Consider the following 17,563-nt stretch of genomic DNA (forward strand, 5'->3'; position numbering starts at 1 on the left):
TGTTTGATATTTTACTTCCGATCCCTTAAAGAGTTTTCATTCCCGGATTTTAATTTAGGTTTTCGTATCCACTAAGCCGCAGTCTGGATTTTTATTTTTTATTTTGATCATGGCTTTCGGGAGCACATTCAGCCCTCACACTTGAGTTGTTTGTATCGGCGACAACGGACACAAGTGTCTTTCAAATACATACAATCTTACTTCAAATAAAATTCAAGAATATTGTTTTGGAAATAAGAATCTCGATTTGAAATTGAATGAACTCAACTATGACACCTTAGATAATCTTTTTATGTTTTGGAAAGTCTTGCATGCTTTGAAATATAATCCCACCAACAATCCCTGACACAGAGGTTCACAAACAGCACGGCTGTATACAACAGAATATAATATAAAATAGAATATACAATATAAAATCTGGAAATAATCGTGTGTTCTCGATCAAAGATCCAATTGGTGGTAATTTTGTGGAGATCCGGGTCGTGTCCAAATGGTTAATAATTATTATGGTATAATTTGGCTGTTGTCAACACAGAGCGGACTAAATATTAATTCGATGTATGAGGGGCTCCTCCTTGGTCGTTGGTACCTGGGTAATTGCGGAGACCGCCTCATGAGATCGACGACGAACCCGCCGAGCCAATCGGAGCCGAGGAAAGCGTTGACTGACGGGGGAGCTGACCCCTCGGCGCTCCCAGTGGCCGCGGGGGCGGGACTTCCAATTGGTGCGCTTGTTAAAGGGACTTCGCGGGCGCCGCAGCCCTCGACTCGCGGGGGCCGGTAAGTTGCTGATTTCTGAAGGTTTCGAAACGAACGCCGCTGGAGCCGGAGCGCCGCGGCAGCGTCCGGGGAGCAATAAACCCAAACGGGACGAGTCGAGGCCGAACGCGGTGCGGTTCGCGGGAGCAACGCGCACGCCGCCCGCCAGCCCGCTCTGGGTCACGTGGTCGGCAGCCGCCGGGCTCTGCGGGAAACGAGCGCACCCCAAAGCCCGTGTTTTGTTATTGTTTTCAACGGTTTACCGAGCGCCCGGCCTATCAAACCGTGCGACTTCTGACACAATCTACAGGACGGGGACCACAGGGATGCACATGACGAAAAAGTACACGTTTATTATCAAGCCGGTGGCGTACTGTCATCTTTTGGACGGTGGAAATGGCATTACTTTGGGGAAACGTCAAGCGTGTCTTTCGGGCTGAGCGTAAAATTGCTAACTGGGTTAGCCGGCTAGCTAGCTGCTAACCGGGCTGGAATTAGAACGCATCAACGTGACCACGGGGGGTTTAAATCGGTTTACTTTGTCAACCAGTGTGGGATTATAGGTGTTATAAGCTTTGGAAGATTGCTTTAAAAATCCCAGATCCGCCCCGATGTGTGTGTTCCCTTGTTGCGGGGAGCTTTTAGCTTTCAGGCTAACTTAGTTGTATTTTTGTTCTCACTGCAGCACCCCCGATGTCTTGACAGGTAGATGGCATCGACATGGAGTAACTTCATCTCTTTATTTTCCTTTTCAGATTAAGAAACACAATGAAGCCACCGTCTCAGACTCAATCATCTCCTGTGAGTTGTCACTGGTGATATCTGCTTTTTATCAAAACAGGTTGTAGTTATGCAATGGTTGGGTCCCTAGAAAATCGACTCCACTTTGTATTATTTCTTTAAATAATCGTGTTATTAAAACATTACGTTCAAAATACAACATCTTAAGAAAGTAAACCGACAACCAACAAAAGAATGCACTGGACAACAAACCATTTCAACAATTTCACACACACAAATAAAAACCTTTTCAATAGCTCTCCCATCACATTGTCATCCATATCCTCACGCAATGACAGCGCAACATCACGTGATATTTAAAATGTGCCCGTCTTCTCGATCGCTTCCCTCCTTTTCCCTCTCGGGTGTCTCCTTTGGTGATCGTCCTCCGCACATTCGGCTCCTGTCGTTTGGGAGAGAGAGGAAGGGGACAAAGCAACTCTAGTTCTAATGCATTATGGCCATAAACGGTTGAAGGAGTCGAGTCACCATCGGGACAGAGTGTCTCCCACCTGTTGGAGCGAAGGTGGAATTCGAACGTAAAACGTTTTGAGTGTCAAAAGCTGCGGCAGGGATGTGCAGTAAAAGTTGTCCTTCGATCGATCTTAAGATGATCAAACCCCATAAGTTAATGTGTTCGTCATTCAAGTGGATGACATGATTCCGTGCTTTGACCCACACGAGTGGGCAAATGAAACTGTTCTCTATGATAAGTAAATGATCAAGGGTGGAAAGTAACTAAGTACTTTTACATTTTGTGGGGTATTTGTATTTTACTTGAGCAGTTCCATTTCATGGGACAGACATTTGTACTCTATTGGATTATTTTTATTTATTTTTTAATTATTATTTTTTAACACCTGCAGGTACTGGATAGATTAGATAAAAATTTGTTTTTGAAGGCGGTGCAATCAATTTGTAAAGAGACATTTGGGCCAATATTGAGCCTGCCAACAATAAAAGAAAAGCATGTGACCAACACTTTTACCTTAACCACTATGTTAATGCATCAAGGATGGAATGCATGATTCACATAGAAAGGAGGTGTACTTTTTACTTTTCTTACTTGTGTACATATATTAGGAACTACTTCTGTACTTTATTATTTGAGTAGAATGTTGAATTTATTTTTCTCATTACTACTTCTACCCCTGGTCAGAAGTACTGAAAGTCCGACATTTATTCTCACAGGCTTTTCCTTATGTTCAGGTTTTCGAAGGCGTGTACAACAATGCCCGGATGCTTCATTATCTTACAGCTGTCGTGGTAAGTGCTGTCTGTACAATACATTCTGGTCATTAAATTAAGTAAGTATTAAACATCTTGTCGTCTGCTCTGCTGGTATTAGGGTTCCACGTGCGATGTCAGGGTAAAGAATGGCGCCATATACGAAGGCATCTTCAAGACACTAAGCTCCCAGGTAAGAACCGCTCTCCGGATTCACTCTGCCTCCGCTTCCTTTTTAAATTTGGTGAAACACCAGATACTTCTTATAGTGCGTCTTTTTAGCACCTACAAAGTTGTTGATTTTGTGATATGCTCCAGCTGCCAAACCATAAAACCGTCTTTCGCGCTCTCTCTCTCCGCTCTGTCAGTGCGAGCTGGCCGTGGATGCCGTCCATAAGAGGAACGAGGGCGTGGCATGCGACGGGGGCGGTGGCGGTGGGGGGGAGGGAGGAGGAGGACAGAACGCGGCTCCTAAGATGGAGGAGATCACGGACACCATAGTCTTCAGTCCCGCCGACCTGGTGACCATGACCTGCCGTGACGTGGACCTAACCTTCGCCATCAGAGGTACGTCGGAACGAGCCGAGCTGCGGTATTTGTTATTGTTTTTTTAAGTCAATTAATTTGCAATTTGGGAGGAGTGTTGTACTGGCTGATCTCCAGGTGTCAGGTGATATTGAGACACTGAGAATCTGATATTGCATCAAATCTCAGCTATCAAAATTGAGTGACGCAGATTGGAAGCATTCGTTTTTCAGTCAGCATTCGTCATTTTCTCATAGATGGTGTTTCCCTTGTAATATTTCTCTAATTTGAATATGCCATAATGACCATTGATAATAATAATCATAAGTGATCATATGAATTGTCGTCGCAGACACCTTCACTGACACAGCTATAACCTCAACGCGGCTGAACGGTGAACACAGAGAAAAGGTTCTTCAGCGCTGGGATGGAGGAGAGGAGAACGGAGAGAACTTTGACCTGGACACAGACACAGTGAGTACACACACACACACACACACACACACACATACCAACACATCTCCTAGTACACCCACCCAGCCTTCCACAGAAAGTAGACGACGCACAGGCACCCATACGTGGGAAGTCACAGGCCGTTTGTCTGCTTTCCTGGGTTCTCGTGAACTCATTTGACGCCGTCTTTCATGATCCAAGTTATGTTACACAGTGAAGCTATCATTTTGACGTAAAAAACAAAACCTTTTTCAACAAAAAAGTCAAAGTCTAAATAAAATTAATATGAATTAGTAAAATAAAAAATAAATGCTGACGTCTGTTTTTGCTCTAAGTCTGCAAAGCATACATGTCAACACAATTTCAACGTTACCATTTTACCATGGGGCTTTTCTGCGAAGAAAGAAAAGGTATTGACATGCTCTGGGGTATGTTTAGTACACAGTGTCTCCTTTCAGCTCCACAGCTTAGAATTCACATTCCAGGGGCATCGAGTTTCCCAGTGTGCTCATTTTCAGAGCTATCGGCGCTAAGAACCAGTATGTTTGGGCTTGTGCGGGTTTTTTCCACAGCTCCCCCAGGTGGGCAAGGAAAATCAATACATTTGTATTTACGTTCAGCATGCGAGACAAAATGATTCCATTAATTTATCCAGCCTGATCAATAATCGGATTTGCCACAGCCGCAAAATGAATGTTGTCTTCTCCATGTGGCATTTCTAAAATTTGCTGATGAGCTTCCTGTTGTGCTTCAGTCTAACGGCTGGGATGCCAACGAGATGTTTAAGTTCAACGAGGAGGCGTATGGCGTCAAGTCCACCTACGACTCCAGCCTCTCCATGTACACGTGAGTCAAACCCGAAGAGCCGCACTCTCACCATCAACACCCTGATACTTTTATTTGTTTATTTTTATTTTATTTTTTTATATTTTTTATTTGTTCATTTGTCAGGCACAATGCAGAAACCAACTGTTACAGGTTATAACATGAAACAGATGTGGATCATATAGGATTTCTAGCAAAGCCTAATTTGCGACCCCTGTCCCTGGTAAAAATGGTCATTGCATATTATCATTACCAAAAAATACATTAAAGTCAGCACATAATAAGTTGTGACATTCTTTACATGATCATACAACATGTTAGTGCATGCACGCGCACATACATGTGTGTGTTCACAAATTCAAGGTAATATATGTGTACGTGCATATGTTCATCGTCGGTGTGCGTGCATGCGTGTAGTCTTTGAGTAGGTTTGTACAGGTTTGGTTTTGTTTTGTTTCAACCAGTATTTTACCTTTTCATTAAAGCTTTTCAGATCATTTTGTGTTTTTATTGCAGTTGGTAGGGCATTCCAAAAATGTATCCCCTGTAAAAGGTGGCTGACTGAAAGGGGTTTTGCGCTTTGCCGCCCCGCAGTTGCCATTTCCTGATCCCTTAGTGGCGATTCTGTTGGTATTTGTTTTTGTCACATATGGACAAAGTAAAGCTGGGGCGAGATTGTTGAAATATTTACAAATCAATTTGATAAAAGAGAACTTGGTAACTGAGCAACTTGTATTTTTCCAGAATTATACAGTGGTGCCGTTTCATTAGTTTTTGATCCATTATTTTCAGTGCTTGTTTGTATAGTGATGTTATGGGTTTGCCAGTTAACTGAAGCCTGGCACCATACAGTAACACAATAGTATAATTGTGGAAAATATCATGGTATGTATGAACGGTTGAGCTGCCTTAAGAGGTATGTAATGTCTTATCATTCTAACAGAGTTCCGATTTGTCTTTACATTCTTGCATAGCATTTTAACGTGTTTATCAAATTTGAGTTGGGAGTTGAAAATGATTTCTTTAAAAAAAAAAAAGCGAAAAACTAAAACAAATAGAGTCGAATATTCACATTGAACAGATGAATCGGATTAGACTGACAACATTCTGAATCGGGTACAGCCCTAGTCCAAAGCCCTTTTAACATCTACAAACACCACTCCCACTACATTACCCCTGTCTAATGAGCTCTTGATGTGTTCAGTGAGGTAGCAGTTGGCCGTTTCTGTTGAGTACCCTGGCCTGAATCCAAATTGTTTAGGATAAATAAGTTCATTGCTCTCAAGGTCGTCAACCAGTTGTGCTGCAATCATTTTTTCCAGGACCTTTGAGAGAATAGAAATTGTTCTACAGTTGCCTGCTCGGTCTGGGGCTTCAGCCTTAAAAATGGGCGTCATGATCGCTCTTTCCCAGCTTGGTGGGAATTTACCAGCTCCTATGGAGACGTTTATTAAATGTCAACGTTTTAAAGAAATTCATGGCATTGCCTGCTATAGAATAACTGACATCTCTTCTTCAACAGGACAGGCCTACTTCTTTATTTCTCTAATCTTTAAGATAAAAATGCAAACATTTGTTCAGTTTTCAGTCATTTTTTTCCTGCACGAAAAATAGTTATACGATTGGCCTAGGCTAAACCAAAAGGCAGATGAGTGGCCTCACTTTCCCATGTTATCCAGTGTTCATCTTCAGCCTTGACATGTTGCGGGAGAGGAAAACTATTTTGTCAACATTACTTGGTCAATGTATCTGGCCTTTGAGAATATTCGCTCCGATGGTGTGGACGTGGAGGGGATGCAGCATACGCGTTTGGCTACTGTGGACCGCTTTGGATAGCGGCCTTGGTTTCTTCTCCACCAGTTCAGTGGCCCGACCACAACTTTAGTTTGATTGGTAGTGGGACTTACTGCTGCACCGTCCTTAATTTTCTCCGTAACTACCTCTCATTGTGTCATATTGTGCCACCCTCAGATGTGAGGATGAAGTGGACGAGCTGCCATCATCTTCACCACTGTACGTGGGATGAGCCTAGCAGAGATGTACATAAGATATATATTTAATTGTAAACTGACTTATTGCCTGCGTTATAACTTATATGTATAGTAAAGCTGCCCAGATAATTGCAGAATGGCTGCTTTTTCTGAGACATGGACGCTGGCTTCATTTACCAAGCACTCCACCTGAGGTTTCAGCTTCTCTCTCATCAGTTAACCTGCAGCGCATGTTGTCATGTGGGTACTTTTTCTATTTAGAATAGAAAAATATATTTCTGATTCCCCTTATTTATGTTCACCTTTTGTTTTATCCTGTTATTGTAATGCACACTGGAAAAAACTAAAAACAAAGCTTGCTCGACTTGAATCTCAGTCGACTGACGGTTGGGTCCCCGACTGATGATTCGACTCGTCGATGTCCAGGGGGCAGCCCTAAACCTTTAGCGAACCAATTTATATTAAAGCAACACTATGTTCTTTTTTTCACCTTACAATAACAGCTTCAAAATCACTTTGATGGTGCACTGACTTGGAATATGAAGAATGGCACCTCTTTCATTCCCACCCACCCCTCCGAACGCCTGTTCTTGCACCATGTAACTTTGATGTTGTGGTATGAAACTGCGGGAAAAGTGCATTAGGCTTTATGGCATTATGTCCCTTCCTTGATGTTTGGCTCTGTAATTACTGTTTTTTGCCTGGAAATTTTTATAAAATTAAAATTATTTTTATATATATATATATATATATATATATATATATATATATATATATATATATATATATATATATATATATATATATATATATATATTTTATAAACTTGTCAGTCAAAATGTCCAGTAATGATGCTCATACAAAACATAGCTGCTCCACCTCCCTGACAGTGTGGATGAGCCGGGCCAGTGGCGCACCTCAGCCACGATGGCTGTTTAAGAAAAAATCAATACATTGACATAGAATATTGATTGGAAATTAATTTACTATTAGTATGCCAAGTTGAAGAGCTTCAGCTAAGATTAATTAATCATTATTAACCGATCATCAGTCATTATTCAGCAATAGCTCACAAGCGACCAATCAGAATCAAGTATTGCACAGCAATCCCTCTGGTTTACTATAACTGGGTTCTTAGAAATACTGATAAATTAGAGGGTGTTTTGTATTGTTTTTTGTGTTGCATATTCAGAATGAGAGTTGGTTAGGATCCTATAGATACAAGTAATGTTACTTCTACTTTAGGATCAAAATGTCAATACTCTATATCCACCTCTGATTACACATCAACCTGCTGCCAATATGGATTCCTGTTATTCTCCTGTATTTACCGGACACCCTCCCCCCGGCCCACTAGGGTACCTCTGGAGAAGGGAAAGTCTGAGGTTTACCGGCAGCGGGAGGCGCGTGCCGCCCGGCTCGCCAGCGAGATCGAGAGCAGCTCGCAGTACCGACGGCGAGTGTCGCTGGAGAACGACGAGGGCAGGAGCGAGGAGGACAAGTACAGCGCTGTGGTGAGGGACAGGGAGGAGAGAGCCAGCCCCGGGTTCAGCTCTGCTACCAGGTGAGGACCAGCATCTCTTTATCTGGTATCTAGACATCTAGCCATGTATTCAAAATCCAATGGTAAATAATCCAAGCTGAGGTTCCCCACATTGACCTTTACACTTGTTTAACTTCCTTGCCCCCGAAAGCAGATAGCTGATAACATTGGATTGTACTTTTGGTTTCACAACAGTAAGGGCAGTGCCCAGGGACCTATAACGTCATTTTTTTTATTGGGATTTTTTTATGGCATACACTGTTTTATGATTGAAGAATGGGATAAAAAAAACAAAAACAATAATACTTCTAATTAAAAGACTGTCTGACGTGCTGTGGGAAACCGGTAATTGGATATCGAGGAAAGGCAATAAATCCTAATTCTGCTTTCCACCCCTCTCACTATGTCTCCGACATGCGGCCACTCACGTTACGCTGCAGCTCCGTGTTTTTATCCACTCTGGTCCATCTCTTCCTTCCAGGGAGGGGAAGTACATCCCTCTGCCACAGAGAGCCAGGGAGATGGGCCTCAACCCCAGCACCATGAGGGGAGGAGCCTCTCCTCGACAGCCTGCCCCCACCTCCTCCCCCAAGTCCCCCTCCGACAGGAGCAGCCCGCTGTCAGTCAGGACGGCCTACTCCCCCCACCAGCTGCAGGGCAGCCCCCCGGCCGCCGCTAGCCCCCCCTGCTCCAACCACACGCTGTCGCACCCGCAGACCGATGCCTCCCGCCCCTCGGTCAACGGAGGTATGTCACAAAGAGCGTTCGTGGGTGTGGACGTCATCTGGGATTTGGGTAATTGTAATATCGTGATACGTTTAAATGTTTAAGGCTGCCATATTGACAAATGAATCGAGGCATTTGTTTTATCGATATCGCCCAGCCCTAATAGCTTTTCACACACAGCATCACAGAGCACTTGTGTGAGTGAAGGAAAGTCTGATCTTGGCTCAGGTGACAATCTGGGGTTTGCTTATATTGATAATGACACCATTTGAGAAGAAAATACAACTCCAAACAACATTAAAGAATGTAAGAGTTAAAAAAAAAAAAAAGACTATCCTAACCTTTAATGCAAGTTATTAGTGTTGGTACTAAAGAAAAGCAAATATGTGACTGTCTGGTATTACATTGAAAGCTTATCTTGAAAGTACTTCTATATTATATATATTTATTTACAAGTGTGTGCATCATGCTAACAGTGTGTCTCTTTGTTTCAGTCCCTTCTAGAACTTCTCCCAAATCACAGAGATTTCAGAACAACAGAAACCTGCGAGCAGCTTCCTCCCAGTCGTCACCTGCAAGTATGTGCACATCACAGTACAATACCATTTACTGCAGTACAGACTCTCCCCCTCACGTCTGTAGCATCAATCTATGGTTCGACGCTATAACCATTTTGCAATTATTCTAATTCTCTCAGCATTGCACTTTGATTTTTAAATGTACTTTCTTCCTTATTTTGTTAACCACTTGGAAATGGGATAGCCAAATTGGGTGATTTATTTGCTTATTTCCCACATTTTGAAAAATATATAAAATCACTCCCTCTCTCTGTGCGTTAGTCGCTCGCACCGTGAAAGCAGACGTCCCTCCGCAGGAGCTTCCTGTGACTGGTGCTGCGTACCTGGACTCCTCCTCTTCCTCAGTCCCACTGGCCAACTCCAAGCCCTCTGGCCCCACCCCGCTGTTTCCCGTGGACGGTGAGCGCTCTGGATTTATCTTCCAGAAGTCCTCGGATGATATCGGGCTTCAGACAGAATGTGGACAGTGACTAGATATTAGTGTTTATATAATACATTTGTTGTGCCGCTAACCCCTTTCAGTATTATATCTCTGAATGTTTTTTTTTTATTGGGACAGTTGTTTTATACACACTTTATTTGATGATATTTAAAATTACATTAAAGTTTCCTCCAAGTTTCTAGTTTGCCAAATACAGTTGTGATGTGACAATAAATATTTTGGGCAAAAGCATTTCCAACTACTCAAAGGATTTTTTTTTTTGGCGCCGTCCATGTTGCTCTAATCGACCAATTCTAGAGCAGCACTGAAGATCAGTGCCTTCACTTGATAGACAGGACAAAAAAACTTTGAGCTGTCACTCCAAGTCTTGGTCGACCTTGAAACAACTGGTGTAGTCCTTCTTGTTGAAGCTTCACCCAAAGGTCATCGCCAGGTCAAAAGGGTAGAATGCAAAAATAATCTGATTATAGTGCTTTCACAGGGTGTTTACTTACAAATATCATTAGCAATGTGGATAATATTACCAAGCAGGTAGAGGCTTCATTAGAACAGCTTGAAAAATCTGAGTTTAAGAAAGTTGCATTACTTAGAGACAACATTAAACCACATCAAGATATTACAATAACCAAAATCCCAGACGATAACTAGTCTCATATCATGATAACGATATTATACACATGTATGGTCTAACAGGCAGAGGAATCAAACTCAAATTAGGGAACAGGACAAATGCCGACCTGTCCTGTATTTTATTCCGCGATCACAGAAATACACGTGCAGAGTGTGTGTGTAGGATGGGCCTAGTCACCTGACCCAGCCGGAACCCAGCTCCTCTTTGCAAAAGGGTTTCAGTCCCACCTCTGTTTTCCTCCCAGTGAATGAAATCCTCAACTCGGCAGCGAAGGAGCGATCAGAGGCCCTGAGCCCCCAGGAAGGCAAGAACAGCAAAGGTATGGAGGCCTCTCCCTCTCTCATTCCTCAGTGAAGCAGACATGGTACTTTGTGGACTTTGCTGACGCGTGTCCCCGCTCCCCAGTTCCCTCAGTGCAGCAGAGGTCCCAGCTCGAGGAGCTCCGCAAGTTTGGCAAAGAGTTCCGGGTAAGACAAAGTGGAATCAAACATTGATTTTGGGCAGAGTCGTCGTGTAACAGAACGGAGTCGCTCGCGACCACATAGAAGTTCTCCCCCTTCAGCTTTAATTCAGGTAACAGGACTCATCGGAAGCAGATTTACCTGGAAACTCTCTGACTCCTCTTCTCAGCTCCAGCCCAGTTCCACCCCCTCCGCTAGCCCCTCCTCCCCCACAGAGGCCCCCCAGGCCGCTGACCCCAAACCGGCCCCTGTGCAGGGTCTGCAGCAGACCACTGAGCTCTCCGCCCCGCCCACGACCGCCGCCGCTGCAGCCGCCCCACCCGCAGGGCCGGAGGGGCCGATGCCAGGAGGCCCTCAGCCGGCCGTGGCCCCCGGCAGTGAGTGTCCCAGGCCAGAGGGCGAGAGCACGGCCGTAGCTGCGGTGTAAGTACAGTCTGAAACAAACTGTTGTTTAGATCTGAATAAACAAATGTAATCTGAAGGTGTGCTGACCGGCACGCCTCCAAAAACACAACTGTGTGGAAAGGTCTGGTTTTTACTAAATGAAGGAATCTGATGAGGACGTATTCTATGCTTTCTACTATAACAAGAGAGAGAAGCTATCTACCGCAACTACCGTATTGACCCAAATATAAGACTGGGTTTGTTTTTTTTTCCTGGAAATACATTTGGAAAAAGTGGGGTCATCTTATATTCATGGGTCTAGATTTTAAAATATGTCAGTATACACTCGAATAATAAAATTTGTCCATTAGGAGTGTTTAAATATGTTTCCGCATACCTACCCTACAGCTGTCAAAAAAAGCAGACACCACTCGCTCTCCATTGCTGTCGTAGTCATAAGTAGCAATCAGGGTGAATATGGTATACCACTTTAACAGTATGCGATTTAATCCTATTTGGAAGTGACAGCGGTGGAATGGGAAGACAGGAAGGAGAAGTAAAATGCAACAAAGTGAATTTTTATTCTTTCCCCATTTCCTTCCAGCCATGTGAAAAACTCTACTCTGAATCCCAACGCTAAAGAGTTCCTCCCCATCAAAGGACCGCCCCCCTTGGTAAGTCCACCTAGACTGCTGCATGAACCCATGCACACGCTCGTTCGGACTCAGTATTGCTCGGACTTCACTGATTACAGTGCCGTGTTTGATTCTACAAGCTGTGCACACCCTGAGACTGACTGTCTCTCTGCTGTTTCTCGTTCTTTTCTGTGCCGTCCGCAGCAAAAGCCTGCGCCCACCCCCACCCCGCCTCGCCAAGCTCCCCCCAGCCCCTCCGTGGTGCTGCCCCCACTTCCAGGGCAGCCTGGGGCGGGAGCCATCTATAGCAGCCCCCCCACACCATACCTGTCCTATGTTTCCCCCTTTCCTCTCCAAGGACAATCTGTACAGGTATAAACCGGCTGCCAGTTTTATGCTATTTTTGAAGTTGCAACATTTCATTATTGGCCACTAGAGGAGCTGTGTCCTAATGGTTTTACTCCCCCACCAGGCTCCTCAGATGTACCAGTATGCCATGACGGCAGTCAGCCAGGGTAAATACCCTAGAGCCAAGGGGCCGATGGTCGGCCCCCGTTCAGACCCCCATGTCTCCCAGGCTTCATCTATGATTCAGACTGCCGCTTCGGCAGCAGGGCCCCCACTAGTGGCCACTCCGTACCCCCAGTCCTACCTGCACTACGGCCAGCTGCTCCAGGCCACGCCCCCACACTACCATGCACAGGTAGGCTGCCTTCTTCCTCTCCTTTAGTCTTTTAGAATTATCACAAAATTATAAAGAAACATCTGCGTAAATGTAGTGCTAAAAAAAAAAACTTCACAAAGTACCTGATCCACAAATATGGCTTTTTAAAATCCTTCCTTCTCTGTCATTCCAGCCAATGTACTCAGTGTTACAGGGGGGTGCAAGGATGCTGACGGCTGGAGCCCCACCCCAGGCAATGGGCCCTACAGGCCACCAATACCCAGGCCAGGCTGAGGGCCCCCAGGGGCCCCAACAGGCTATATACGGTAAAAAGAGAGTGCACGGCCCTGCTGTGTGACTGGAGATTTGGCCATACTCTGTTATTGTCCTACATGGCTTTGGGGTGTACGATATGACTTTGAAGTTCAGAAGTAATCAGTTTCTCTCTCAGCCCCCCAGTCCTTCTCCCACCACTCGGGCGCCATGCACCGCCCCCAGCCCTCCAGCACCCCCACAGGGACTCAGCCCCCCCTTCAGCACACTGCTCCCAGCCCGGGCCACGCTCAGGTGGGTGCTCCACAGGAAGTGTTCTTATCATAAACATCCTGTTCCCCGAGTAGTAAACGAGAAAACCGATTATCCACTAATCCCACACACCGATCAGCCACAACATTAACTGATAGGTGAAGTGAATAACATTGATCATCTCATTCCAATGGCACCTGTCAAGAGGTGGGATATATTAGGCAGCAACAGTCAGTTCTCATAGTTGATGTGTTGAAAGCAGGAAAAATGGACAAGCGTCAGGATCCGAGCCACTTTGACAAGGACCACATTGTGACAGCTAGACAACTGGGTCAGAGCATCTCCAAAACAGCAGGTCTTGTGGGGTGTTCCCGGTATGCAGTGGTTATTACCTACCAAAAGTGGTCCAAGGAAGGACAACCGGCAACAGGGTCATGGGCTCATTGACATGTGTGGGGAGTGAAGTCTAGTCTGTCTGGTCCAATCCCACAGAAGAGCTACTGTAGCACAAATTGCTGAAAAAGTTGATGCTGGTTATGATAGAAAGGTGTCAGAACACACAGTGCATCACAGCTTGCTGTGTATGGAGCTGCGTAGCCACAGACGGGTCAGAGTGTCCATGTTGACCCCTGTCCACCGCTGAAAGCACCTACAATGGGCACGTGAGCGTCAGAACTGGACCATGGAGCAATGGAAGAAGGTGGCCTGGTCTGAAGAATCACGTTTTCTTCTACATCATGTGGATAGGCGGGGTTAGGGTCCGATCCAATCAATCAATCGTCCGTGGGATGTGCTGCAACAACAAGCCTGATCCATGGGGGACTCACCTCAGCTGCCAGGACTTAAAGGATCTGCTGCTAACGTCTTGGTGCCAGATACCACAGGACACCTTCAGAGGTCTTTTGGAGTCCATGCCTCCACGGGTCAGAGCTGTTTTGGCGGCACGAGGGGGAGCTACACAATATTAGTGGTTATTAGTGGTGGTTATGGCTGATCGGTGTACATAACTAAAGGAAATAGATGGATAAAATAATGACCCACAACCTTAGCAAATGGGGAAAAAAAAAAAGTATAATCTTGTAACTTATCACAATATTTTATGCATTACAATTAACATTTAAGCAGCTCAATGATGTTAAATAAAAAAAATTCTTAATCTACTTTAAAAACTGCATCACCGTTAGTGAAGGTATGAAATATTCCACCTTGCATATTAGGCAACTGTTTGATGTGAATTTGAGCATCGCGTCTAGAGCTCAGAGTCATTTTCATATCTTTATCATTTTGTGTCGTGCGACCCTGTGTGCATACTGAGTCATGTCTGACATGGAATGTTTCAGCTTCTAACCACCTCCGCTCTGCAGTCTGGTCAGGGCGGGCCTCAGCCTCAGTCCATCTACCACTCGGGGGCGCTGTCTGGGCCCTCTAACCTGCCGCCCCCCCACAGCTCGCAGCAGGCCTCCTACCCCATGCAGGCCTACAGCTTGTCCCCCCACCAGGCCCTTCAGCACGGCTTCCCCCAGATCAGCCAGCTCACACAGGTGCTGAAGCATGTTACACCTTTTAACAAGTGTTTTCCCTAAATAACCAGAGCTGTGACATGTTACTAATTCATAATGGCTCACATAAAAACACCCGAACAACCGCGGTATGAGACTCATCTCAGTGGGATTCTAGTCCTGTAATAACCCAGAAACGATTAGCTCCGCCCTTTTTCTCTCGACAATGAAGAAGCTCTCGTTAAGCTTATCAACAGGCGTAATTGGTTGTTTTAAAGTTCAAAGCGTTTTATTGTGTCAAGTGTATAGTACAACCCCACCCACAATAGAAGCTGCCTCAGGGTGAACGTTCTCCAGTCCATTGATTACTCCATAAGGGTCTTCTAACGCGCACGGTTCATCCGCCTGCGGGGGTATGTAGACTGCCGCGATTATAGCGGAGATGAATTCCCGCAGGAGGTAGAAGGAACGGACTTTTATAGTTAAGAGCTCCAGGTCCAGAGAGCAGTGTTTTGAAAGTACTGATATATCCGAACCCCAGCGAGCGTTAACCATAATGCAGACCCCACCGGCTCTGCGTTTCCCTGACGCCGTGGTTCTGTCGTGCCGGGAGATGGAAAATCCAGCCGGAGTAACGGCAGAGTCCGGCACCGTAGCGTCCAGCCAGGTTCCTGTGAACGCCAGCACACAGCAGTTTGCGATGTTCCGCTGGAAAACAATCCGTGCGTGTAGTTCGTCCATTTTATTGTCCAGGGATTGAACATTTGCCAGTAAAATGCTCGGTAGCGGCGGGTTGCAGTATCTCGTCTGAGATCTGCATATAAGTCCGGTACGTTTGCCTCTTCTCTTTCTCCTCCGCCGGCGTATTGGTAAACACAGCGGCGGCAGGACAAAGGGATCGCAGCACGTACTCCGGTAAGTTGCGAAAAAGTCTGAGCGGACGTCCAGGAGTGCTTGTCGTTCATATTGTAAGAGCGACAGTGCACTGCGTGCAAAAAATAGGCAGGCACTCCCCGTTTTATGTAAAAATAAATAAATTAAAAATCCCATATTGGTTGTAAAAAAAACAAAACATCTGGTAATATTACATTTGGAGACACTGTGATGAGTACGAGCATGATGTTTGAATTTAGTCAAGTCAGTCTATGGAGAATTGTTTTCTGATGGAGCTGGTCTAACCCCTCTCCTCAGGCGCATGTAGCTGCAGGCATGTCGGGACCCCACCACCCAGCGGGCCACGGACCCCCAGTCATGCTGCACTACGCCCCCCAGCAACAAGCCCCCGGTTCCAACCCCCAGCAGGGAGCGCACCAACACTACTACATCACCCCCTCCCAAGGTGAGCGGCAGGCACTCCACTCCCCCGGCACGCGAGAAAGCGCCGGACTCGGCAGACAGGGTTCCCGTACCACGCGTGTTGTCTTTTCAGGGCCCTCCGATAGACACAGGCGATGTTTTTGCAAATGTATTAAACCAAAAAAATAAAAAACGGAAATCGTTTTGATACCGTAATTGTGAAAAGTGTTGGACTCGCCCTACGAAGTGAGTCTCTACAATGGCGACGTTGGACATAAACGTACAACTTGTACCAGATGGAAACGCAACCGCATGTGATGGGAACAGTTCAGCCCTACTGTGGGCTTACGAAGTTTAATGTAATAGCTGTGGATTATTATATATATTTTTTTTTAATATGTGGTTTAGTAGAGCCCTACCTGATAAAACAACTGCCGGACTATGAATTTTTCTTTACTTTACCCAATTGGTAACACACTGCTGACCATAAATAATTGGACAGTGACACATTTTCTGTTTTGGCTCTGTATTCTAAATGATTAACAAACAATTAAAAGTAAGGCTTCATGTATTAGAGATGACAGTTATGTTCAAATTAGTATGATTGTTAATCAAAACAAGAGAAAGTGAGTGTCTTATGACCAGCACTGTAAATGATGAGAACATGATGAGCAAACTTTTTTAGAAGGCCTGGGTTGATGGAAAAAATAAAAAACAAATAGCAAACCTAATAATACGGCAACAACCACTTAACCCCCACAGCCAACAAACGTTTATAGCTTTACCCCTCCCAAAAAATTAAAATTAAATAAATACTGTCTTGAACCTTTTTAAGACTGTGCGTCCCCTCTGTCTGTCTCCCAGCTGTCCAGGTGCAGGCTCACGCCCCCCAGCCGCTCACCTTCCATCCGACTGGAAACTGAACCTGGAGGCGCCTCCCGTCTGCCCTGCAAACAAACCCTCAACACACGCTGCACATTCCCACCTCTTCCCAACAAGTCAAATAAAGGAAAAAAAAAAAACATTTTATTATTATTATTTTTTTTTTTAGCAAGTTATTTTAGTAAAGAGGAGAGAGAGTAAGACAGATGTCAGATGTGGACTTTCAATCAACTTAGGAGAAGAGAAAATTTTATGGGTTTTTTCTTTTATACGAACGCAGCGACTTTTCTACAGAGGACGCAAACACGACAAAGAACTTTAGCCACCGAAAAACCTTTGGACTGACGGGAACGAAGATGTGATGACTCTCCTCCCTCCCTCCCCCCCCCCCACCCACCCCCCCCCCCCCTCACCTTTTCTCTCCTAATTGCCACATTGCTTTTGCAGGCCACCCTCTTCATAAAATAATGAAACAATTGAAAAAAAAAAAAAAAAAAAAACAATAAAAATTGAACTTGGCAATCTCCAGCATTGCTCCCCCAGGTTTTATTTCCCCAACACGCTCATTTTAAAATGTTAAGATTGTTCATGTTTACCGTAAATCTGTATCTTAACTACATTTACTGTAAGTGTAATGGAAAACTGGTTAATTTTTTTTTTTTTTTTTTATCCTAAACCTTATTCTCAGATTATTGGGAGTCAAGATTGCATTTATTTAATTTGAATGATATGGTGAG

At 44.8% G+C, this 17,563-nt stretch overlaps 1 protein-coding gene across 2 annotated transcripts; it reads left to right on the forward strand.

Annotated features, from left to right (window-relative positions):
• The first annotated feature begins 973 nt into the window (after positions 1-973).
• atxn2l (ataxin 2-like) lies at positions 974-17,345 on the forward strand. Of its 2 annotated transcripts, none has more exons than XM_080009416.1 (22): positions 974-1,102; positions 1,515-1,560; positions 2,749-2,805; positions 2,888-2,959; positions 3,135-3,333; positions 3,644-3,765; positions 4,499-4,590; positions 7,918-8,124; positions 8,585-8,850; positions 9,324-9,407; positions 9,669-9,806; positions 10,725-10,799; positions 10,886-10,947; positions 11,111-11,364; positions 11,930-11,999; positions 12,165-12,332; positions 12,433-12,663; positions 12,818-12,950; positions 13,076-13,191; positions 14,490-14,690; positions 15,840-15,987; positions 16,809-17,345. In XM_080009416.1, the coding sequence occupies exons 1-22, from the start codon at positions 1,086-1,088 to the stop codon at positions 16,865-16,867; spliced, it is 2,817 nt and encodes a 938-aa protein (XP_079865542.1). In that variant the 5' UTR covers positions 974-1,085; the 3' UTR covers positions 16,868-17,345. The 2 variants fall into 2 exon arrangements, with proteins under 2 accessions (XP_079865542.1, XP_079865543.1); XM_080009417.1 differs by having other exon boundaries at positions 14,514-14,690.
• The last annotated feature ends 218 nt before the right edge of the window (positions 17,346-17,563 follow it).

This window comes from Zeus faber (genome assembly GCF_960531495.2).
Source record: "Zeus faber genome assembly, chromosome: 11".
Classification (NCBI taxonomy): domain Eukaryota; kingdom Metazoa; phylum Chordata; class Actinopteri; order Zeiformes; family Zeidae; genus Zeus; species Zeus faber.

Excerpts from the sequence above, each read along its gene's own strand:
- atxn2l (XM_080009416.1), top strand. Across the intron at positions 3,334-3,643 it reads CCTAACCTTCGCCATCAGAG|ACACCTTCACTGACACAGCT; the intron begins GTACGTCGGAAC and ends TTGTCGTCGCAG. Across the intron at positions 3,766-4,498 it reads TTGACCTGGACACAGACACA|TCTAACGGCTGGGATGCCAA; the intron begins GTGAGTACACAC and ends GTTGTGCTTCAG.